This window comes from Parasteatoda tepidariorum, chromosome 11 (genome assembly GCF_982258835.1).
Source record: "Parasteatoda tepidariorum strain Cologne lab strain chromosome 11, Ptep-v5.0, whole genome shotgun sequence".
NCBI lineage: Eukaryota > Metazoa > Arthropoda > Arachnida > Araneae > Theridiidae > Parasteatoda > Parasteatoda tepidariorum.
This window is the reverse complement of record NC_141765.1, coordinates 58,490,022-58,516,523: the sequence shown is the minus strand read 5'-3', so window position 1 is coordinate 58,516,523 and position 26,502 is coordinate 58,490,022. Positions and strand designations below refer to the sequence as shown.

General features: G+C 27.9%; 1 protein-coding gene across 27 annotated transcripts in view; it reads left to right on the top strand.

Annotated features, from left to right (window-relative positions):
* LOC107450919 (uncharacterized) overlaps positions 1 to 26,502 on the top strand; it is a 653,937-nt gene that overhangs the window by 482,551 nt on the left and 144,884 nt on the right. For 9 of the 27 annotated variants that reach the window (XM_087155141.1, XM_087155138.1, XM_087155137.1 and 6 more), the window contains one exon: positions 25,061 to 25,129. The exons of 15 other annotated variants lie outside the window; for them this stretch is intronic. In XM_087155141.1, coding sequence (XP_087011267.1) covers positions 25,061 to 25,129 — 69 coding nt within the window. Of the gene's footprint in view, positions 1 to 25,060; positions 25,130 to 25,258; positions 26,367 to 26,502 lie in introns of those variants that run through there. 3 more of the 27 variants (XM_087155140.1, XM_087155152.1, XM_087155153.1) reach the window with 3 other exon arrangements.

The following is a 26,502-nucleotide window of genomic DNA, read 5'->3' as shown; positions in this document are numbered from 1 at the left end:
TAGCAGAATAAGCAGCTGTATACTTTCTAACCGGAAGTAGAGCAGGTCAAGAGCTCAAATTTGTTGTTTACATTTATATTGAAAACACTATCCATGGAGTTCCCATAAGTCAGTTTTAGTAAGTTACTTTTTTGCCTTTCGCTTGTATTCTCCGTAAAAAAAAATTATCTTGCTTAAAAATAAACATGCGCATTTCTGTCCTTTTTCTTTAAAAAAAAATATTTCGCTGCATATAAAAATAATTAGAAGTTATCTGACAAATTCAAAGACATTTGAGGATATGTTAAAATTTGAGAACAATTTGTGTTCTCAAAACATTTGAAAGTTTTTGAGGGCAACTGTTGAAATTCAGGACTGTTCTGAAGACTTGAAAACGTAGGGTCACCTTGTATTTACAGTACTTTTTATTAACCACGGATACTGTTGGGATTACCATGACAAGAAGGGGAAAACGTCCCTAGGATACAATCAGATTTTGTTGCACATAGATTTTGTAAAAAAAAATTTTATGTTTTTCTACTTTTCAATAAAAAGTTCATTTCTCCGACTGAGAGCATATGCCCTTGCCTTTTAGCTTAAACCAACCCTGTTGCTAACTTTTTAATTGATGAGTGTTAATTTCTGATTAGTATCACCTGACACTATTTGTGAATCTAGCAACATTTCAAAATTAGGAGACGAAGCCTGTGTAACCGCGGAATGTTGCCCTTCCGTCAAACGCTGTGAAGTGCGTTGTAATAAGCACATGAGCCTGCATTCATGTGTGTAAAAATAAATAGGTAGTGAGTTCAAATCCCGCAGGCACCTTTAATGTATCTGAGTGTTATCTGTCTAAAATTTGTGCTATTTGTTCTTCTATTTCACAAGCATTAATCAGCTGTTCTTTGTATTAAGCTCAAACGAAATGGCCTAAGGGCTTCATTTCCTAACGGTAAAAATCACAGGTTCATAGTGATGAAAACGAGTACCATTATTAAACGTAGAATAGTTAGAAATGGCTAAATTTGAATTACTAACAACATTATTTCTCTGACTGAGAGTATATACCCCTTGCCCTTTCACTTAAACCAACTCTGTTGCTAACTTTTTAACTGATGAGCGTTAATTTCTGATTAGTATGACCTGGCACTATTTGTCAATCTAGTAACATTTCACAATTAGAAGACTAGGCCCGTGTGGCGAGGGATATTGTCCTTCCGTCAAACGTTGTGAAGTATGTTGTAATAAGCACATAAGCCTGCATTCATGTGTGTAAAAATAAAAGGTGATGGGTTCAAATCTGGCAGGTACCTTGGATGTATCGGAGCGCTATCTTTCTAAAATTTGTGCTATTTGTTCTTCGATTTCATAAATCGTTCCTTGTATTGAGCTTACAAACCTGGATATCATGCTCATGAATGAATACATAAATAAATAAATTTAACGAAATTTGCTCAGGAGCTTCATTTCTAAAATGTGAAAATCACAGATTCTTGGTGCCGAAAACGAGTACTGTTATTAAACGTAGAATATTTAAAAATAGCTAAATTTTCATTACTAACAACGTTAAACTAAATTTTAACTATTAACATTTTAACTATTAACTGTCCAATAATTATTTTTAAAATATGGCAACACAAAAGTTGAATTTTATTTCAGTTGCACTTCAAGTGAAATATGGCAACATGAAAGTTCTCTAACTTGTTTTTCTTTTACTTTCTTTGTGTTCGAAAAAAGTTTAGTGAATTGACAAAAGTAAAGCAGTTCATTTTTTTCAACCAGTAAACTAGAGTTTTTCACTTTATGCGATGACAAAAATCACTTCTCTTACATTTGGTTCATGCATTCTCTCAGTATTTGGTTCCATCGTTGATTTACTTAAATATGTGATGTCATTCATTATGATGCCAGTTCTTTCTTGGAATTAATATTGTGTTTCTACATTTGATGGAAGAAATATCCTCGTGAAGTTTTGTCAAATTGTTGATATACTTAGTGTTGTCATTCACTATAATATCAATGCTCTCTTGAAATTAAAATTATGCTACTACATTTGATGGAAGGATTTACTGCTGTTTGATTAAATTTGAATTTCGTAAAATCTTATGGAAGTATTTCACCGACCTTTGACAAAACATATTTTGTGATATTTTTATTAAATTATATAATGTACTAAGCATTCAGCAGCTTTCTACAGTTGTGTTAATTATTATATTGTGCTGATCACACTTGAACGTATAATCTATTTTGGATATTTTAATGGTTTATTCTTAGTTTAGTATTTTACTTTCACAAGTAATTTCATTTTCTTTCAACTTGTTTGTAAAAAACTTCATAAGAGTGGATTGTGTATGAAAAAAATTGAAATTTCCAATTTCTTTGCATAATTGTAGTTTTGAATTAACATTACATCATAAAAGTAATTTTCTGCGTTTTAATATAGTTAGCAGGTTATAAGAGTTTAAATGCAGACTCAAAAATATATAGCTCAAAGTAAGACATTAAAACATTTTAGTACTTCAGTGTTAAATATGGGGAAGTGTACTTAGTATTATTCCAGTATCTATGCAGAAATAATTTAATGGCAAACTCTCTTTTGGCTCTGTTTGTAGATTCACTGAATATTCTTATTCCAACAGAGCTAAAAAAAAATTTATTATTAACTTAGTATATTAATTATAAAAATCAGTATCCATTTTGTTTGCTTCGAAAACATTCAGTATTACTGCTACTATTTATTTATTACCTGAAAGCAATCTTCATCTGAGTAAAATGAATTAAATTTGTCTTTTTGTATTAATCCTTAAATTTGCTAGTTTTACTAAGCCTTGTCAAGTTTTCTATTTTATTTATATAAGGTGATAAAATATTGTAATCTCTTAAATTTTCGGATTTGTTTTGTTGAGAAATATATTTAGTTATGATCTTAGTCATGTATAATCTATGACTTTTTACAAGTTAGTTTATATTAATGTAATATTTGAGTTTATTCTTTTATAATCAGTTGACATTTTTCGAATGAAAATGGGTTTGAATTTAATGGTTTATACCACATGGGCTGCTTGGTCAAAAGCAACTACCATTTATTGCATTTAATAGTTAAATTATTTGAGGTATATTGTAACTTCACTCTTGATTTTTTTTTTTTTTTTTCAATTTCGTGATTGAAATTAGTTTTAAGATCTTAGTTAAATGCTTTATTCTTGATGAGAAACTACAAGCATACATTATTATTATTTTAATATTATATTATTAAGCTGTTTATGTTATATTATAGTATGTTATTTTATATATTATTTTAATTAGGTAGTTAAATTTTATAATAGTTTTTTCAGAACTCAGTTCAGTAGTATCTTTTTGTTATTAACATAAAAAAATTGTTTTTGATGTCCTTGAAAATGAGAGCTTCTTGAGATTTGTTTAGAGGCTCGAGAAATAATGGATTTTTTGCATCACAAATCTGTTGTTTTTTTTCCTCCCCCCATCATATATCTCTTCTTTTTTTTCCAAGACATTAGAATTTTGTTACGAGCTTTGCTTATATCCTCAAAAATTGCTTTTTGACTGGAAAAGTTTATTTTAACTATATTCTTCATAAAATAGAAATTTGAAGCTTTTATGAACTTTATCCAGGGGTTTAATGTTTGATCCTTTGCTGCTGAAATTAATTTCAGACCCTATTCAGTGTACGTAAAAATGAGAAAAGTATACATGTGTTTTGCGTCAAAGTTAAAAAGTTGCTTTTCTGCTACAGAAGTTGATTTTTGATTATATAATTCAGTATATAGTATATTATCATTATCAATAAATAAATGATTTTGCCTTTAAGCTTGATAAATAAAGGGTATAATAAAAAAAGTTGTTCTGAGTATCTTTTGACTATATTGACTAACCTTTACCAAGGAATATTTCTGTAACTTGCCTTTTGGTCTATTTTGAGGATTGTAAAAATTCTTTGAATATCCTACTAGTTAATAGGTATTTCAGTAACTTATTGCATTTTTAAATATGTGAGCAGTTTATTCAAAGAATAGCATTCTTTTTTTTTTTTTTTTTTAAGAATAATGTTTATTTTATGTAAAGTTAAAGAGCTAAGTATTGTCTAATTTATAAATAGACCTAAGATCGTGTGCAAATAAGTTAAAAGTTTTTTTTTTATGTTAACTTAATTAGTTTAAAAATTTAGAAACTTGAAAAATTCATAACTTCCTATGTTAGAAATCTTTGTTATTATTATTCAGAGAGATAAAATATACCTTTTCCAAGGTTAAATCATATCCAAACACTCAGCGTTAGGAGGTCTCCTGTCTTTGCTTAAAATGTGTTTTAAACTCCTATGTTCTATTTCGTGGATACTACCAGTTATTCTAAAAATTAACGTAATGGTTTTAAACCAGGACTTCCTTTGTTGCAAAGCTCTGTTACTATTGACCTGATAGGCATAAAGAACAGTGTCCAAGGTCAAATTTTTCTCTTGCATATCTGACTGCTGAAGGAAATAGATGTTGAATTGGTGATCGCAACTCCTTTTTAAAATTATGTATTATTTTCAAAACTTTGTCCTGTCTTTGTCTTATCTCTAGTGGCTACAAATGCTTTAAAAACATCACACACATAATATATTTTCTAATATACTTATATCCTTAGTTTAGTTCTATATTATACTTCCTAGAAATTAACTTAAAACTAAATTGTTCGGATGAACAGAAGGCATGTTTAAGCTTTATTTTTTAAAACCTTATATGATATCTAATTTTTTTTATTCTATTTGGTTTATTTTATAAATTTTCTCCTTTATTTCTTTCAACTAGGATTTTGTCTGGGTTGACATATGAACGAAAGTTAATTTCAGATAATTATGATAAATTTGGATATTTTTGTTCATCTTTAAATTGTGAAACATTCTGAAAATATTTTTTATGGACTTTTATTTTCTAATTATTCTACCTGTAGCTAATAGGCTAGATGTAAACAGATAGCTACAATTAGATGCACATAACAGATTGAATGCCTCACATTTACTAATCTGTGTCATATTTTGTTAAAATTTATTAACTTCATTTATGTCATTGAAAAGATTCGTGAGAGGGGGCATGGGAGTTTAAGTATATAGTTAAAGAATTAACATTTTGCAACATATTATTATACTTTGAGATATATATATTAAACTTGTTCTGCGTTTAAACACTAATTATTGTATTTCATACAATATTACCCGCTACTCTTTACTAGTTCTTTGTGCTCTCATATGTTTTTCTAATTTGTTTATTATTGTGATTACGTTTCAAATAAATGAATACATACAGATATCATTTTTCTATTATCACAATGTGTCATGGGGGATCAAGGAATGATTTAATAATGACCTTTATTATGATTTGCTAATTTATTTTTGCCTGTATTTAGCTCTATTGTTTTGCTGTCAATCGTTACTTTTCTCCAAAATTAGTTTTTTGGCCACTTTTTCAAGTTAGACTGTATTGAAAGTAAATCGTTAATATTCAAAAACCATGTTGAACTTTACTTTGATTGGTTGGAATAAAAGGAATATTGGGATTCCTCTCAACTGATTATAAAAAATAAAAAAATTGCAGTTTTGCTATCACTATATACCTTTCAGTTGAAATTTTAATATTTAACTCTGAAATATATAGTTTCAAAACAAGGTTGGCATTTTGCTTGGAAGAAATTTATATTTTCTAGGCTATTAGAGAAAACTGGTCGGAATCGAAGTAACTAAAAATTGCAAATACAATTGTTTCACGATAAGTATTATTATAATGACTTTAATTTAAACAAATAAATTGCACTGAGTACCAGATAGTTGAGTTTTTCATACCCTTTATTAAAGGAATAACTATTTTCCTATTTATTTTAGTTTTATACGGATATTTAAAATCTATTTATCATATTATTTAAGAATTTGTTTTCATGCTCAACTGTATTTGATATTAAAAATTAATATGCTATTTATAATTGTGAACTCAATATCTGATTTATAGTAGTGTTGGTGACTTATTAATTTAGTAGTATTAATAAAATTTGATTATATTTTAACAGTTATTTACATAATTTTAAAATAAAGTTTTACTATACTCATTTATATGAAATATTGAAGGATTAGTCATTTAAATTTTTTTAAGAAATATAGATATTTTTGGTTCTAACTGTTGTTTAGTTTTGACGTATTTCAAATTGATATATTAAATAACTTGAAAAAAACTACTATTTAAACTAGATTGGAATTTATAAACTGTATTAAAAAAGTTTTGTTTTTAAATTTTTTTTTTGCTTGGGTTGAGAAAAATTTGTCATATTGGATGGTTTCTTTCACATTTTTCCAGTTTTTTTTTCCTTTTTAAAAGTAACTCGCTATTACTATTTCCATGGAAGATCTATGACTGGCTGATGAGAGGTCTCTGGTTACAAGAAGCAGATTTTTTACCTTTAAATTTAGTTCTTGGTGGTATTTCCTTTTTTTTTTTTTTTTTTAATTTTGTATACTGTTTCTTTTTCTATGAAATCAAAGAATTTATAACATTCTATTTTTCTAATGAGTTAATTAATAATTTTTTACCCAATTACTTTCTTACTCCTTGGCACTAAAACTAAGAATCTTGACCGACCGCCAAACAAATTTTTCAATCCTTTGCTTTCTTTATAGAATTTTTGATTTTCACGAGTTTAAAATCATCTTCAACTTCATCTCGCCCTCATTTCTGGAATTATTTAACTCATTCCTTCTAATTTCCCCCCCAAAATTTTTTTCCGTACCTCTGTGTTTATTTATACATTCATATCACATGACCCAACCACTATAGCCTTTTAACTTTTATTATTCTTACAATATCATTTTCTTTAACTCGCCGCTCAATTTTCAAATTTGTTAAAAATCTCCAAATACTTTAATTTTTTCAGGTCTGAATATTTTTTGCTGAATCTTTGTTTCCCTTGTTAAAATTAATATTTCTTCATATTTTAGTAGTTCAGAGTTTCACTTCCACAGATTATATAGTCTTAAAACAGTTAGGTAGATTTTAACGGATTTGTGATTTTTCTGTATTTTTATTGAATATAGTATTTTTTGTGCTGTGTTATTGTCATTATTATTTAGTAAGTGTGCATTAATATCTAAAAATATGCTGAAAAATTGTCATCTCTGTTCCATTTCAGTATTTTTTCATTCTGATAGAGTCACATGTCTGTTTTAATTTTAATTTGTTGATCGTGTTAAAGATGATCTCAATATTTTCTGGAAATTAAATAGGAGGAGGGGGGCATTTGTTTTTGCAATAGGTCTAGCTTTAACTTCAGTTTTGATTTGCTGTTGTCTCTCGTAATTATAGATCCAAAGTATTTAAATTTTGAAACTCTTACAAACTCTATTTCATTGTTGATTTTTTTTTTTCAATTTTCTTAATCTGTTAAAAAAAAAAATCCTTTTTTTTTAAATCTTTTTCTTTACGTTATGTTCAACAAACTTATTAAAGCTAGCTAAACAAGCTAGACGATAAATTTCTGTACTATTTTTTGCTTTAAGTAAAGGAACAATAGGTATGTTTAGATAAAATATGTAATATAATGTGTTACTTCTTTTTTCATAATTAAATCATAGCTTCCAACTAAAAGAAAAAATATAAAGGTATTTGGCAAAAATTTTGAACCCTTTACAATTAATGTACCAGTTTAAATTACAGTTTATTATTTCTGGGTGTGTAGTGTGCCTCTTATTATTTTTTTCTAAGAATCATCTTTAAAGGGATTGTACTTAGATTTCAAACTATACACTGAGGAAAAAAAGGTATGGCCAAAACTAACAGAATATGATTAAATTTACCATGTTTCTCTCTCTATGGGAACCTTAAAAAGCTCTGTAATTTTTACAGCACTTCGGTAATGATTTCCGTAAAATTGACAATGGTACAATTTGGTTATTTTATAATGATATCTTAGAACATGACATAAAATCCATTGATTCAGTTAAATGTAATGTTCAGTTTTTTTTTTTTTGCTTAATGTGTGGTAATAAGAAATATATAATTTTTAAAGCCAAAATTTCGAGTAAACTGTTATTATATGAACGGTAACGTTACCAAGTAAATGGTTTAAATACCATATATTTTTGTTTTATTAACCAGAAGTATTTTTTTTTTTTTTTGACCAAAATTGTCATTACCACCCAGTACAGTAATTTAACCAGAATTTTTTTTCTCTGTTTAGAATCTAATTGTGTATCTATATTTGTTTGGTTATAAACTTCCTTCAATGAAAATAGAATAAATATGTTTTTAAAACATTTCAGTTTCATATTAAGCTTTGATAAAACATTAAGCTTTTATAAATTAATGTTAAATATTTCAATGTTAAACAGTATGAAAAATTAGTTATATCAAAAGATTTTAAAATAGGCCATTTATGCCCTTCAGTATTTTTTTTTTTTTTTTTTTGTTTAAGAAAATAGTAATCTCCTAGAAACTCATAACTTTTTTACTTTTGAAAATATATTAAATTAATATTGTAAACACTACATTCTAGCATTCAAAAACTTCATGTATTTTATAACATTTAGTGTGTAGTTTGTTGCAGAAACTTATCAGCCATGTTTGTAAGGTATAGTTTGCTCACCAGGAGTTGGCAGTTGACTCCACTTCCTCTGACGAAGTGTTCATTTCAGCTCGGGAGTAAGAAGAGAAATGTCTCATTGTCTGAAATTGAGACAACCCTTAATGCGCTCCAGACGCAAACAGTGAATTCTTTTTCAGTCACTTACTTCGCTTTATCATCTTCTATTATACCTTTCGTTACTATAGCTAAATGAATATATTTCCAGCCTCAAGACCTGGAAATATCTTAATAGCACCCAAAATCTTATTTGTTTCCAAGTTCAACTAAGATAACCTCTAGTCTTGGGAGTTTTTTTCTTTTTGAAATGTTGTAGTGATTGAAACTATTTCTCGCATGCTACCGAAGTACTTGTGACATGCCACAAGTTTGCCCTCTCTGATGTAAGGGGTTTGTCCCATATAATTTATAAGGTTGAATAAATCAACCACTCAGCTCCTCTAGATGATAAGTTATGAAATAAAATTTTTCTGTCTAGTTTTTTTGAATATGCTATAGGGTCAATGCCACACCTTTTGGCTCTTTTGTACTAAACAAAATATTTTTGTTCACTATTTATACATTCAGCTTTATACAATTAAAATAATTTTTTGGTATACGTTGGTTCTTTTTACTTCTAACTTTTCAAAATTTTTTCAGAATGATACAATCAATACACTTAGTCAGTTTGATGAATATATCTCTCCATATTCCTATCTTGAAATAAATTTCAACCCTTAGTATTTGTTATAATACAATATTTTGTTTTGCAAAATATACTATATATAAGTACATATATATATATATATAAATAATGGTAATAATTTTCTGCTCTTTAAATACATTTATTAAAAGTATTTATAAATAATAAATTGTTTAAAATAAACTTAAGGCTTACGTACTATAAAGTAATGCTTATTTCTTTACACATAATTAGATGTGTTAAATATGTATATAATTTTATATAATATCACAAAAATTACTAATTCTTTCTTATACTTTCTTAGTTAAGTCTATTATTTGCATAATTTTGTAATGATTATCTTTAGAAAGGTCCTCACGATTCTACATTTTCACATTGAAATTTCACACCAAGTAGTAACATTTAGGCTTTGACGATGAGTGATGTCCACAGTGTGTAATAAGAGTCCCTCCAAATTTTTGAAAAAGTATACAATTTCCATCCATGTGAATGTATTTTTTGTACAGTATTCTTGTTTAAAGTTTCATTAAAAAAATTACCTCATTAATTATTACCACCTCAAAATGTATAAAGAAAATTAAATTTTGTGTTACCTACACTTGTTGCCATTTTCTTCATAGAATCATTTTCAAAAGGAATTTCACACAACCTGATTATGATAAAATATTAGAAAATAATTTTCTATTATCATATTTTTAAATCTCTTACTTTTAATTTTTCTCATCTTTTTCTCTTTAGTCTAGGATTTATCACAAAATTAGTTTTTTTACCATGTGTGCGCTCAATGATATGTTCTCTAGTGTATGTATGTCCCAACATCTGTTTCAGTTCTCAAGACAAATGTTGATCTTTCAAGTTTTTAGAGCTTAAGAGTAGATTTATAAATTTTTTCCCCCGAAGATAATATTTAAAATGTTAAAAAAAAAACTGTTTTGTGTTTACTTTAATTTCCTGTATCAGTATATTTTCTTTCATAATGACATTAAGTGATAGATGAGTTGGATTAATTGGAGGATGGTCTTAAAGGAGTTCAAATGTAACCGATCACTGTAAGTAACTTGCCAGTAAAATAATTTTAAGCTTTCATAAACAATATTGATGGTTCTTTTGTTCTTTAGAAATTAGGGGGATGGCAACAAAAATATTTTTGGATAGGAATAGTTTTGGTAGTCATTAGGCTTTTAAGCTTGTTGTTAAAAATGCTCTAAATGTAGAATATTATATTAATTATAATTATTTATATTTATAAATATTTTTTACGGGATTAAATAAAATTTAGCATATTTGGAACATTGTTTCTTTTCTTCCCTTTTTTTTAAAATTTAAGTTAGTTTATTCTATGCTGAATAAATGTGAAATTTTGATATATTTTTTTTTCTTTCATTTTCAATTATCAATTTCCTGAATACAAGTATGTTAAAACAATGAAAAAGAGTGAATTTAGATTTAATATTTTCTACCATTAAATTTTAATTATCACTAAAAAATTGAATATTCTTGTTACATAGTAAAACTTTAGCAACTAAGTGTAAATGATTTACCAATTGAATAATCATATATTTTATTATTTAAGGAGAAATGTTTTCTCATGTGTTTTAATATTAACAATTGTAAGTTATTAATGGGTGGGATTAAATTATTTCATCGAAATGTGGTTTTGTTTTTTAATAAGAACTTTTTTTCTGCTTGCTTTGTTAAATATCCTTATAACAGGGGTAGAAGTCCTCCTATATTTCCTATTTTTCCTATATTTTTACAAAAAGCTAAGAAAGCCTCCTATTTTTCCTTTATTTCCTATATTTTTCAAAATTGGCCTATATTTTTTCCCTCTAATATTTTTTTTTTTACTATAGAAGACAATTTTCTAGATTTTTCTTTCCTCAAATAGTCATGATCATTTTGAAATTCACTTGTCCTCAATACTGCTTAATGACAATGGGTAAGTGAACACATAGTGTTCTCCCCCCTTCCCTATCTCTTGTTTTAGTGCTTTCTAAGCTTATACTACTTTCTATGACTTTTTTTTTCTGAGTAGATGGCAAACTAAATTATGTTAATATTTTGCTTCAAAATGTTAACTTTCAATTAGATTATTTAAGTTTTTATTTTATTATGTTTGATTAATTTGTTTTTATATTTATTGTGTTTAATCTGTTTAATTTATAAGTACAAGTAGAAGATGCCAAATCATTTGACACGATTTCGTGATGATTGGCTTGATTTAGAGGATAAAAACAATGGTCAAAAAGTTTAGGACTGGTACCAAAAAAGGTAAAGATGATTATAATGCCTACTGTACTGTTTGTCTGGCTACTGTAAACATCAGTAATAGTGGCAAAATTCAGCTTTTGCAGCATTCAAGCTCTAGAAAACGTAAAAAGACTTTTAATGAGAAAAAGGATACTTCTCAAAAGCGTCTCGTAATTGCTGCTGGCAATAGTGTTTGTTTGGAGCCAGGAGCCAGCTCTACTGAATCAAAAAAAGTATGAACTCTTACTTCTGAAGACAAAATATTGCAATCTGAAATTATATGGACAATCCATGTTGCCCTGAACAATTATTCCTTTTTTGTCGCAGGATGCTATAAAAGAAGTATTTTCATCTGTCTTCCCAGACTCAAATTTGTGCACTGGGATGACCTTATGTTCCACCAAAGTGTCTTATTCTATATCACATGGACTTGGTCCTTACTTTTTGAAGCAAATCACCAACGAATTCAAGAGAGAAAAACCTTATTACTCATTAATGTTTGACGAGACCCTTAATGAGCAAAACTTGAAACAACTTGATGTGCACATTCGATATTGGTGCTCTTGTGATGGTGGTATATCCGAGAGATACTTGGGTTCAGAATTGTTGGGGCATGCAACTGCTCTCAACATTTTTAATGCAATATAATCAATTCTAAATTCTTGTGAAATAGATTTAAAGCTTCTAGTGATGCTTGGGTCTGATGGGCCGAATGTTAATAAATGTGTTTTTCAACTATTCGACAAAGAAGTTACAGAGATTGGGAAGTATGGATTAATAAATGTGGGCACATGTAATTTACATGTTATTCATAATGCCCTTGGAAAAGGTTTAGCTATTGAAGAATTTGGGAATATTATTGACTTTTTGGAAAACATTTATTCATGGTTTTCCTAATTTCCTTCCAGGAAAGAGGATCTCAAAAAGGAAATTGATAATTTTGGTTGTGAATATTCTAAAGTGTTGCGATACGTGAGCAACAGATGGCTTTCTGTTGTTACTGTCTGCGAAAGAATCCTGCATCTTTTGCCTTCTTTAGAGGAGTGTTTTATAGAAGATCTACCTAAACAGAAAAGTAGTTTGGTAAAGCTTTATAGATTTCCAAGCATTAAAAAAGTCTTAGAAGAGCCTTTATTATCAGCTTATTTACATTTATTTACATTTCCTTATCAGTGTTGGATCAATTTTTGATAATATTTTAAAGCTATTACATAAAAAAAACTCATTGATTCACACTTTATACAATGAGTTAAGTGATTTGATAATAAAAATCATGCGACGCCAATCACCATTCAACTGCGGAAAATTGTTTATATAATTTTTTTTATCAAATTTTTTAAAGTGTTTTATAATTAAGTTTTATAGTTATTCATATATGATCCGTGCTTTTCAATTTAATTTAGATCTTTTTTGCCCTATTTTTTATTCCAGAAAATCCTATATTTTTTTCCTAGAAAATCCTATATTTTTTTCAAAACAATCCTATTTTTTTCTCATTGGTCACTTCTACCCCTGTTATAATTTTAAATGATAATTTATTTTACGCTACTGGTGAAATTTTATAATATTAAGAGCTATAAAGTTATTAATTTTTTTATGTTCTTCTGAAAGATGCCAGTAAATGCTACTTTTTTTTATATTTCGAGATTGGATCTTCTCATCGAGGAGAAGAACTAAAAAAATGCTATTTTGTACCATTTCCTTCACAGTCCTCATTTCCACTAACCATTTAAAGTTTTTGTGGTTTTCCACTCCATGCAACACAAATGCGGGTTTCTTTCAGAGAGTAATAAAATATTGTATCGGCTTTTCAACGCGGCTCATAAAATATTTTCCCCTATTAAATAAGCTTGATTTTTAAATTCTGACTTTCTATGGATCCAAGATACTCGGTCCTGGCGAAGTAGTAGTGGTCCAAACAAAATGCGTTGAATTTTTCTAAATTTTTTCTTTTTTTCATTTTACAGATGAATGGACATTTTAATGTCACTGTGGCACTTGTCCAATTCAAGGACAAATTATTGAAAGCTATGAGAAGCTCTGACACATTGTTAAAGTTTAATCCACGTCTTATTGAAACTTTAGTATCAGAATTTTCAGTGTATGAAGGAATTATGTCAATGTCCTCTTTTAACTCTTCAGGTATCACTTGTTCGTTTTTATCGAAAGGGAGTGCTAGTTCGATAACCTCGATCGTGAGGGAAAAAAACTTTTTTCTCACTCTTCGCCAGTTTTTTTTTACCATCTCAACCCCTCTTCTCTCGACGAAGAGATAAATAGAATAATGTACTATGGAAAGTTAGTTCTATAAAAAATCCTTCGCTATGTGTCGCATAGCTGAAGTAGATGTTGTTGAACCCTTCCCTCCCTGGGCCCTTTTTGGTAGCACAGGTAAGTTTGTGTGAACTGGTTATTACCCTTTACCTTGTCGAATCTAACGGAAGTTCTTTGCAATACCTTTTTCCCTCATCTTATACCCCTTTAAGAAAATATTAAAAAAAATTACTTTCTTAGAAGAGAAAGTGGTTTTCGAAGCACGTTTTCTCACTCTTTTATGAACTTAGTTTCAGTCCCCCCTTCTTAGTTTTTTCTTTCTCATGTTTCTTAACAGATCTGCTTATGCTTACCTGACTTAGTAATCGCCATTCTTATGAACTTTTTTTTACAAAGATTTTTTTGACGCTAATTTTTAACAACAGTTAATTCTAGTTATTATCCACTTTAATAATTTTTTTGTTTTTGTTTTTCTGGAACACAAATGCAATCAATTCAAATATTTTATTCCCCAAAATTCTTCACATTATTTATATATATTTATGTATGTAATAACTCTATTACTAATTATAAATGGTCTTCATCTTGCTATGAGTGGTAATCATAGTCTCCTACTTACTACTTTTTACTAGGATGCTATATTCGCGATTCATTCCATTATTTCATGGATAATGTTATACATACTTTAACATTGTTCTTAAGGTTATACGATCGGCATTACATAGAGTGCTATATCGCACTCTATGTAATGCTGATTGCCGTGATCGAATGCATACTATTACTTTCTAAACTCATTAAAGAATAACAAACTGAAATAATATTTGTATGACAAAGAGCTTGGTCAGGAATTGAATTATTTATAATTTTTAAGTACTGATCGAAAGTAACGGATGATTTTACTAGTAAGCATAGTCTGAAGTTATTGCTTTTTTATTTTATTTATTTTTTATTATAAACAAAACTTTTTTTATTATAAAAACAGCCGTTATCATTATTTTATAATAGCCATTGTTGTATCGCACATCCGGGTATATCGTAATTTTAGACAGCCCCCGGCATGCGCGATATAGCAGGAATCCTATTAAGGATTAACTATATCTATATAAATGCGTGTGTAAAATATTCCCGAAGTAAAAATGTACTTGAATTTATTAAATCATGGTCATTCTGAGAATTAGTTTTATTTGAAAATTTCAACAATGTAAAATTAATTTGAATTATGTTCGTATTATTATTATTTTTTTTTCTAAACTATCTAATCACTGGCAGGTATAACATTTCAGCCACTCTCTCCATCTGGAAAAGAAATAAACACAGAATAGAACATTTTGACTTATAATGTATGTCGAGTGCAGTATATAATCCTAAAAAAATATTCGCAGATTATCTTACAATCACGATTTCTATTTAGTAACGCAAGATATGCGTTTGCGATAGTTACCGAAAATAGATTGAAACGGTTAGTTATAATTGTATAGATAGTTTCAATATTAAATAGTGACTCAAATGTAACTCAGCAAAAGAAAGAAACCTAACCCTAACGTCTACGTAAGACTTAGGTAAGATTTTTGAAAACTAATTGAGTAACTGTGTTTTAAAATCTATTACAAATTAAAATTATCATCAGGTGACTTAGCTTAGAGTTAAGTTTGGTAAAAATTCACAATTTTTTGTTTACTCACTGTCCTTGTTTTTTTTTGGCAAATACTTTTAATTAGCAGTTAAAAGCATTAAGCGCCCGTGAAGAACACGTGTATTCTTTAACAGATCCCAAACAATTATTGGAATATGACCCGAATTAGTTTTAAAATAATGCGTTACGTTATCACTTATAAGTGGTTACGCTAAAATTAAATTTATATACTGTGCAGTAATTATATAAAAAAAAGCAATCAATTTAGAGTTTACTGATATAATAATTTATTGATGCATTAAATAAAAACTGTTACTTCTAGAATGGAACATTTCGATATAAAAAGTTCCTACTATAATGCTCACTTTAATAGTTAATGAGAAAAATCCTTCATTTAACGTATATTAAGAATTGCAGTTATAAATGCAAGCATACTCGTGAGAATAATTTTATCTTAGCTCTATATATATTTTCGCATTAATGGCGGACCATTAGAGCCATAAAGCATTTTCTTCTATTCAGAAGAAAATAGTTCACCAAAATCTAATTTCAGTAAGCTGCATTTATAGAAAATAATTTTCTTTGTTTTGGTACGAATGAATGTTAAAACATTTCTTTTTAGACAATAAAAAGTGACGCAAGAAATCATATTAAATATAAAAAATTTATTTCGGAAGTCAATAATCTTTGTTTAAGTCCTGGTTTAAGAAGTAAAGAAAAAATAAAGCGGGAACAGTGTGATTTATTTCAATTACAAATGTGTTTGCTGTAGAAAATTAACATAAAATTTTGAAATTAATTAAATCTTAATGATGGAATTTTTAATTTATCTTTAGAGAGTTTTAAAATTTTTGTATTACAAAACATGTAAACATAGGATTTAGTAATAAAATATTTTTGTCTAAATAAATTCAATTTTCTATGTATATATTTTTAAACAAATTAATATGTTATTTTTCTTAAGATTTCTTATTTTATATCAGTATTGAAGAATACAAATTAAATTATAATTATTTATATCGCATGTTGAAAGTCCTGAGCAATGTTTGTTTTGTTTCTCGCAATTAGAATTGTTTCAGACATGTACAATTCAGAATTAATTATATACACTTTAAAATTTCAGAAGAAAACAACCGTTTTTTTTTTTTTTTTTACTATGAAATTGTGAACTTAGCCTTTCTTTTAGTTGTCTGCAATTTACTTTTATTCATATAATTGTATATTTAATTTATTTTGCTCTTATTTTTATACTTTCGATTTTTATTATGAATTAAATCTCTTAATATTTCTTCTGTTTTATGTAAGAAAAAATAAATAATTTCATTCATATTAAGGCTTTCTTACTTATTTAAAAAGCTTTCTTTTTTTTTTTTATAATTATTTGAGAGTTTCATATAGCTGCAATTTTTCACTTAGTAAAACTCATTTTTCGCTAGGGTTTAAAAGGAAAAAAAAAGTCCCTTCAATTAAGTGCAAGCGGAGCGTACAGACCCGATAATGTTCGTTGGTATGATTTATTTGAGTTTTTAAGAAACTTCTTTTAAAATAAATTTCTAAATGCGATTTCTAGGTTGGCAATTTCCTTTTAAGCCTTGCTCCTCTCTGTAATCATAATTTTGTTGGATCGATTTCTCCTTAAAGTTAACTCTACGAATTAGTTAATTTGATACTGTTTAATTTTTCATTTCACTTATACTTGAAAAGGGACTCGGGGGTTAACATATTTCTAGACATATATTTTTATTAATGGGAACGTTTGCTTGGTGATTCGCAATATATATGCATTTACAAGTTAATTTAAAAAATTTATAAAACAAGTATAATTTGTTACGCTTTTAAATAATTTAATAAGACTCTTAAAGAAGTATAATTTAATGTGATTTAGTTTTGTCAAATGCTACATTACGAACGCAAAAACATACCTGGAATAAACTTTTTTTAATACTGCTCTCTCATCTAGTTTATTTTGTTGTGTCTGAGATCGTTTGTTTGTTAGATTTTATGAATGTTTTACTAGCATATTTTTGTTTGAGATCGTGAAAAAGAAAATTGTTTTGAGTTCAGGAGTTAATACCTGTATACCAAAATTCCACTTCCAAAGAGTTATCTTAAAATTTTTGTTATTTTTATTAGTACTTAAAAAATATTCTTTCATGGTAAAAGAAAAAAGATTGTTTTAACTGGTTATTCTTAACAAATATTAATTTTATTGCGATATCAAGATAAAATAAATTTTTTTATGTTCGGAATTATTTTATTGATGTTATCTTTTTATAATTTTTTTTTATTATTTTTCGTCGTTTGTCCGATTTCAAATAAGTACTACTATTTTCTGATTAATGTTGATTTTAAAAATGTCTTTTTCATTAAAAAAAAAATTTCCAAACTTTCCTATGTGTATAATAATAAGTAAGCTTCTTTTCTCGCGTGCTTAAAACATGACTTTTTTACTTCCTTTCCATGGAAAATCTTTGAAGCATGTATTTTAGTATTTGCTTTAGATGAAATATTTAACGCTTGTGTATTACTTTTTTGTCCTGCTAATTGAGTGGCATTTTAATATGTTTACTAATATTGAAATTGGGATGAAAAAAATGATTTTTTTTCACCTTTTATGTTCTTTTCCTTTTTGAGAAATATTTGAAATAAGCGAGTGATGCTTGTTTTCCGTCGCTATTGGAGTAAAAAATAAAAATTCGTGAAATTGTTAAATGTTTGGAAAACGTTTTTAAGTTTGAAAATGAGAAAATTTCGTACACATGTGAAATAAATTGCAGTCGTTTCATTATCTTAAAAAAAGGAAGCATATATTTTGTAACAAGCAAGTATTATATTTTTAAATTCTGAGCTCAATTTAATTAAGCTTATTGAGGGAACATTATTTAAAACTGGCTTTCCTGCCATAGCCGCATACATATAGTTGTATGTACCTGAATTTTTCCCTGTTCAGGCGTTCATTAATTTGAATATTATTAAAAAGAAAAAAAATATTTTTTTGCAATTCGTGTTTTTTGTAAATAAAATATGTAAAATATTACTCTAAGCCTCCGAAGTCCTCCCCTCCCTCTCTCATTTACCAAAGGTTTTTTTTTCTACCCCCCAGTCGCTCCCAGCCCCTAAGATGTTTTGTAAAATTACTTTATTTATTTTTTTATCATTGGTCGAATGATTGCTTTAAGCCACGAAAGTTTTTTTAATCGTTCCAATTGTATGTCTGATCTCTGTCATAGTCAGAGAACCATTCATATATTGTATTAAGTCGTCCAATTTTAGAAATATTTTGAATTGAAAATAACATAATAAATATTTCAATTAAGCGTAATTTTGCTTCATGAGTTTTATTTTTATTGAGCTTATTTCACGCATTAAAACAACAAATATTAATTCCGATTGCATGCCACCTATGTGTAAGCTTTATACGAACGTAAATGATTAATGCTGATTATAATCTTAATGTTACTTAAGTCTTTTTTTGGATTTTTAATTTTCCTATAGTAATATTTCAATTATAAAAACAATTTATATAATTAGATTGTATTAAGAATAATCTCCGATTTTGTTATTTATTTATTTTTTTACATTTATTTTTCATTTGCAATTGTTATAAAGTTTAAATCTTAGGACTATGAATTTTTTTTAAATGTTTGACTAATATACTTTTAAACGCTTACTTTTTTTTTAAAAAAATATTATTTTTACTATGCCGACTTTTTAGTGCCTTTGCATAATTTGTATTTTTCATTATGTTTTCTTATCTTCTTCTTAGGCCCTACAGCCGGTTACCGGCCATGGTTGTCTCGGTTAGTTAACCCCATCTAGATCAATTCGATGCTATATTTCTCCATCTATTAACTCCCAAATCATTTAACCACTTCTTTACTCTATCTCACCATCTTGTTCCAGCTCTTTGTCTTTCCTTCTGATGTTTGGAAGGTTATTTTATTAGCAGGATGTTCATCGCTATATCGAAATGCATGTCCTTGTCAACTTATTTGAGAAACCTTTATTATTTTTACTGTGTTAGATTCTTTGTATTTTGATTGTGATTCATGGCTGTAACGAATTCTCCAGGTTCCGTTTTCTCTTACTGCACAAAAAAATATTATTAATATTTTTCTCCCGTAAGTCATCAGTTTCTCTTCATCTTCTTTGTCAATTGCTCAGCAAGCGCTGCCATATAAAACTATTTGTCTCATTCGTGTCTTGTACAACTGTATTTTTGTTTCACAACTTATTTGTATTTAGATTTGAACTGGTTTCTCATTCCATGATAACATCTGTTAGTTATGTTGATTCTATTTTTGATTTCAATTTTTATGCCATCATTATTGTTTACTGTTGTACCTAAATATTTAAATTAAGCCGCTTGTTCAAACTCTTATTCATTAATTTTCAGTGGTTGCAGATGTTTTCCAATAAAACTCTGAATTTAATCTGCTTTTAGTTATATAAGCAAATAGTGTAGATTTAATTCCATTGGTTCCTAGTTGGAATATAAATTTACTTTTTCATTTAACCCAATTCAACAAACCATAACCATTTATTATAATGACCCTTAGATACGCCCTTTTCTTTATTTTCTTTCAACTTTTTATGAATTTGGGCAAAGAGATATATGCAATCATTATGTGCAAACGGAAAACATCTATTTACACGGGCGTCATTTTTATCACCTATTGTGATTGTATGCTATGACGTATAATTTTAAGTATATGCTTCATTTTAAATCACATAGAATAGTTTTTCTTTTCTTTCCAAAATATATTTAAAAAATAAGGTTTTCTGTAATTTTAAACTGAACTTATGATTTTTAACAGTTGTCTTCACTTAATCAAATTCATTTCAATGAACTTAAATAATCTTATTTAAATAAGCTTTTCGATTGTTCATATTTAATAAAAGTTATTTCCTTTTGTTAAACTTCAAAAAAATCTTTAACTATTCAAAGTCACGGTAGTTGAAGGTGTAATATTTTACTTAAAAGTTGGATATATAAAGTATGATTAATGGGCAAAAGGTGGTATAGTAATAAGTAACATTTTTAAATTGTTAGAGTTTTGGAGGAAAAGCATAACGATTTCCAATTAGACAATAAGTTATTGATGTGTATTGTGCTGTTATCTAAAAGAATTTTTAAAGCACCTATCTGGAAACAACACCAAAGAATGGTTTAAGGAAAAAATTTAATCTTTGGAAAAGGTGTTGCTTATCACTGTATTGCCCAATGCCTTCAGATATATTTTGTTAAAGGCTCAATGCTTTAATAGTTTTCGAAATCGCTTATATCGATATTAATGATTTTTAACTTTTAATATCTTTAAAGAAATTCACAAATTCGAAGGGGGAAAAAAACATTTAGATAAATAAAAATACTAATACAATTTTAGATAAAGTACTTGCTCCAAAGTAATGTAGGTATATCGCTTGACAGGAATTAATTTCGATTTTAACAATGTTTACATTGATTAAATCGCGAGTGACATTTCTCAAAATTAATTGCTGCTGCTGTTAATGTTAAAATTAAAAATAATTGGCAAATTTAAATCCGCCGAATAATAAAAATTTAAGCAGAATAAATGCTTGAAAAAAATAGAATTCTGACATTTGTTTTCGCTTAATTACCAAAAAAAAAAGCTGATTTTTTCCATTGGAAGGTGTTTTATAGGATTATGTTCATACTCGCTATATTTTTATAGATTTGCTTCTCCAGCCTTTCACTCTCTCTAGTTAAAAACCCTTTCAGAACCAGTTTTTTCTTCTACAATAAAAAAGACAAATTACGACTTGGATAGATCAAATAAGGTAAAGATAACAATATTCTGCAAAAATAAAATAATCAATTATTTGGACTATTGATGGGGTGGGGGTGGGGCTGGGACATATGTGTCTAGCCGGGGTTGTTTAGACTGGACACATGTCTATTGGTGACATATATATCCCGGTGCGGCCGAAAGGGTTAAAATGTTAATTTTATCAACTGTTGATGTCTATTTGGAAATGTCCGCAGCTGATCACTTTTTTAGTATCTGACAACAATCTGATTGCCTAAGTACACATTTTGAATGCATATTATGCTCTTTAAATGCATGTCTTATTTATCATAAGTTTTAATCATTGCCTAATTTTTTTTATATATATACTAATTCCATCTAACTCAAGCATTTATGTGTGTAAACATCATAACTACTATTTGACCAAGTGGACGATTTTTTTAAAGGATTAAAAATTGAATAATAAAACTATAAAGAAAATTGATATGATTAATTGTAATTTATAAAAATCTAACTTATTTACTCGGAGGCATTATCTATCATGTATTAAATACTTTTTTATTGTAATAAAATGAAAATCATTCTGGTTTTTTAATTTCTAAACTTTTTAATTTTTTATTGACATATTTAAACAATTTTACTTTTTAAAACTTATACTGTTGAAATTATTTATTTACCCAGACTTTTATATATATATATATATATATATATATATATATATATATATATATATATATATAAAACGATAAAATTCCACTAAACTAATTTTATTCAAACGTTCCAAACAATATTTAAACCTGGAGCTTGGGGTTCAACAATCGACATTTTATCATCAAGATTTAAATATTAACACTAATCAATCAAGTATAAATTCTTCAAGATGCTATACCTTAGACGATAGGGGGTTTTTGACCTCCTACAGTACTTTGCAAAAAGAACCCCCCTCACCTGCCACCCGTTTTCTAACCCCGACTGTTTCCTGCTTGGAACCCTTTACTATTTATCCTATCCAAAAAAAAAAAATATTTGATGGCTTTGAACTTTAGTCGAAAGTTGAACTGAAATGGATGTTGCTCAAGAAGATATGAATATCTTACATGCTCAATACGGACCTCGACCTTTGAACTTTCCTTGCAATTTATTTATTTTCTCTAAGAGCATGCAATATTTATTTTTTAAAAATTCCATCTTGTTATTAAGCAATTTTAAAAAAAAATTCTTACTTCCAGTAATATGCAAATAATTTTCGCTTGTTAATTAGTTATTTATTATTTTATTTATTTTTCGTTTCTTGAATATATGACGTAAATGTTCGTGGTGAAATATTTTAATACCGTAATTTAAGCCAATTTACAATTCATATTTTATCAAATTAAAAATTTCATAAATTGTCATCCGAAATTATGCTATTAAAGGAAAAATCCTGTATGCTTTTTTTTTTTCATTTACTAAATATTTATATTCTTATAACCTTTTAGCCAAATGCTGTTTTATGGTTATATTTTTTTCTAAAAAAATTTTTTAAGGCGATTTGTTATTTAATTTCACTCTATTTACTAAGATCACATGAACACTCTAAATCAGATTCCTAACCTGTAGTTCGCGAAATATTAAAATTACGGCATACGGAAAAAAAACAAAAAAAACATTCAAATTTCTTATTTAATGGTGTATGGCAGTGTTTCCCAAAGTGTGGTACGCGTACCCCCAGGGGTGCGGGAACAGTTCAGCGGGGGTACGCTTTCGTATTCGAAATATTTTAACAACAAACGAAAAAATTTCAAAAAATTTTATTTCAAAACAAAGCTAGCCACGAAAATTTACGATTACGTATTTTTGTATTGGCTATTTTTTGCTGAGTTAACAGTTAACAATCAGTGGTGTCAGCAGCCAGTTATGCAAATTTTTTTTATCACAGCAAAAACAATATCATCCTTTTCACTGATGCAAATAAATTTATTAACAAAAGTTTGTTACAAAAAAGAAAAATAAACATATTTTTAAAAAAATACATTCATTTTTTTATTAGTGGTACACAGCGCTACGAAAAATTTAGATAGCGTACACAAAAGTCATAAGTTTGGGAAAAACTGGTGTATGGTACGATCAACGTGCCTTGTAAATGCTTAAAAATAAGCTTCGTAAATAATATAATTAAATGAAATTATTTCTTTATTAAATATATTCCATGAAGAATTAGGAAACTTCACGTAAATGGCTGCCACCTACTGAGTTTTACATCAGAAACTTTCGAAAATACTATTTTTCCTATTTTTATATTCCATGCATTATTTTACTCATTATTGTATTTTTACTTTTTTTATAAGTATGTAAAAAAAAAAAAAAAAAAAAAAAAAGCCAATACAACTGTAATATTCACCTTATTTAATTAAGTCAGTTGGCCTAGACCCATACAGATTTTCATACATTTTAGTGTTTGTGGTTCGCCATTATTTGGCAAGGCAGCCAGTGGTCCTCATGTATGTAAAGGTTGGAAATTACTGCTCTAAATAATGTTATTTAGAAATCTATGTATCAACCAATTAATATCTTTTAATAAATCTACTTGAGATTTATATCAAAGATAATGTCATGAAAATTTTTTGACTCATTTTTCGACGCTAGTTATTGTAGATAGTTAACTACATTTATACCAATATTAACTTATAACAATGTAAAAAGAAAAAAATATTTTTCTTAGAATTTTAATTTTTTGTGTGCTGCTATTTAGAAAATTCAGATGAATATATTTAAGGATTCAAAGTGGGAAATGTAATTTTTGTTTATGCTCTTTTGTCCGGGCAATTAACATGTCAGTTACACTTGGTGTGTGTTTGTTGACTGACAGTTAACATGTTTACCAAACACGCATTGCAGATCAGTCGTAACATTTTATGCCTCAGGAGGGAGGGAGGGGTAGGTATTCTGCATTTAGATAACATTAAGTTGAACTTCAATCCAATGATGATAACTTTTTTCAGCTAACTTGCTTAATTTTTTCATTATAAATATAATTCGAATTGGATCCTCAAATTCGAAGTTCATCAGGTTGCAGTTCGTTTTTCTTTCATACTTTAAAAAATGACCATTTATGCATGTTAATAGTAATTTAATTTATTCAAATGATTGTTCTAGGTTTAATTATTAAGAGATAAATTCTGAAAAGCTTTCGCGTTTGATAAGGAAAACTTTCATCTCATAAGTGACTGGCGATTGACGTTTTGGATACTCTTTTTTTTTTTCTTATTATTTTCTATACTGTTCATATATTCTTCCCTGTATCAACTGCTTAAGTATTTTCTTAAGCTAGCATTCTACTGTTATTTATAGTATTACCCAATTGTATTAATTTGCATAGATTTGAAACTAAATATCTTGATGTACTTTAAGTTTGAATAAAATAATTTTTTAACCTTTTTTTTAATATAAGTATCTATTTAGCTGAAAAACTTAGCGATGTATTGTAACTATTCTTGATATTCCACCAAGATTGCTCTCTTATTTATTTAATATGTATGTTTAGTATATTTTTGTGTTTTTTATCCGCTTCTTTAAATAGAGAGTGCATAGTGACTTTATTTACATTTATTATTATAACTATCATTACAGTTCATTAGTTAAGTTTTAAAACGAAAAATAAGTTATTTAATAGCTTTTTGTAGAGCATATTACAAACTATTACTTAATACAATGTTTTTTTCTAAAATTGTTTATTCCATTTTTTTTTATAAGCTAAAATTTTTTTTCTCTTTAATGAAATTTGTCGACCAATTTTTTTTATTATAAATTACTATTCATATAGATTTTTATTACTTTGATTGGCCTCTGAAAATTCTCTAAATTTTTTAGTGAATGGAACCCCAAAGAAAACTTCAAAATCGTTTGGAGAGAATCATAAACTAAGAAAAAGGAAAATAAGTATGACTTTTTTAAAATATGAGTAATTTTTTAAATTTTTCCCTAAAAAATATTTTTTATAATTTCTGTTTGTTACCGTTACAAAAATTTTATTTGAGAACTCTAAATATTGCAATTGTTTTGGTAAAAAAAAATTTTTACAAATTATTTATGACATATCATTTAAATTTTAAAAAAATTATCATAATATTGTGACTCCCATACCCATTTATTTCTGGAAATCGTGACGCAATATTTTAAATTCTTTTAATTTCACGACAAAAATTGTTATTATTAAGTCGCCTTTAAGTTGTAACATATATGTAAGCGACTGTTTATTTTGTGACTTATGTGTCGGGTATCCTCATTAACTAGGAGCTTAAGATTAATTTACGTGATTGGCTTAGGTGGCGTAAATTTTAATTTTCATCTAATTTGCAATGTTAAAAAGATGCAAATGAAAATATCTCGTTAGCGCGAGGCTTTAAAATAGCGCCCTCTAGTGAAGCACACGGTGACGAGGTTAAGTTACGGAGTCGAAAGCTTTAGCAGACGCACGAGGTTGGCGTAAAGAGTGACAACATAGAATCACGCTCCTCAAAATCGTGGCTTTTTCTTGTTTAACCCTTCCCTCCCTGAGCTCTGTACCGTTACTAGCATCCGATCCAGCATTCAACGGACTGTGATGCTTCATGTTCCGTTCTCTATGCTGATTTATTTCGACAAATATTTAATAAAATCACTCGATCAGTGTGTGTTGTATACATGTAAACGAAATTTAAATTCGATGACTTCTTCAATCAACATCAGCTGATCTGAGCTGTCTTCACTGGGGTGTCCGGTTGTGTATTTACTTGACTGGTTCCTGATGTCAACTGGACGATGTGCCCTGCCTGTGGACGTGTTAAATGGACATTGTCGGTTATTTGTCAGTACTTTAGTGGACGTAAATATGACAACTGTGCTTCCGACAAAGTAGGGTTAGTGGAAAAACTATTACCAGACGGATAGTACTTTGTTTACCGTCGTACATGTGTCGCGCTTTTTGTATACTGAACGTTAAACCGGGCATTGCCGCCTCGGACGCTTTCTTTTATTTTTTTCGATGGTACTTAGATGGCAGTTCGGGAGCTTTTAGATTCATCTTCTCCTTCTAATTCATCGGACATTCAAATTTCGGGAACTAGTGGCGGACTTTCAAGTCCTAGTACACCTCTTTCTGCGGGGCGACTTCTATCTAGAAATGCAAATGGGACAAGTAAGTACAAAATTATAATCATAAATTAGGATTTAAGTTTTAACTCCCTTGTTTGTTTTTTAATGCAAGTTTTGATTTTAAAGTTCGCTTATCAAAAATCATATCTTATAAAAAAAATTCATATCTTATAAAAAAT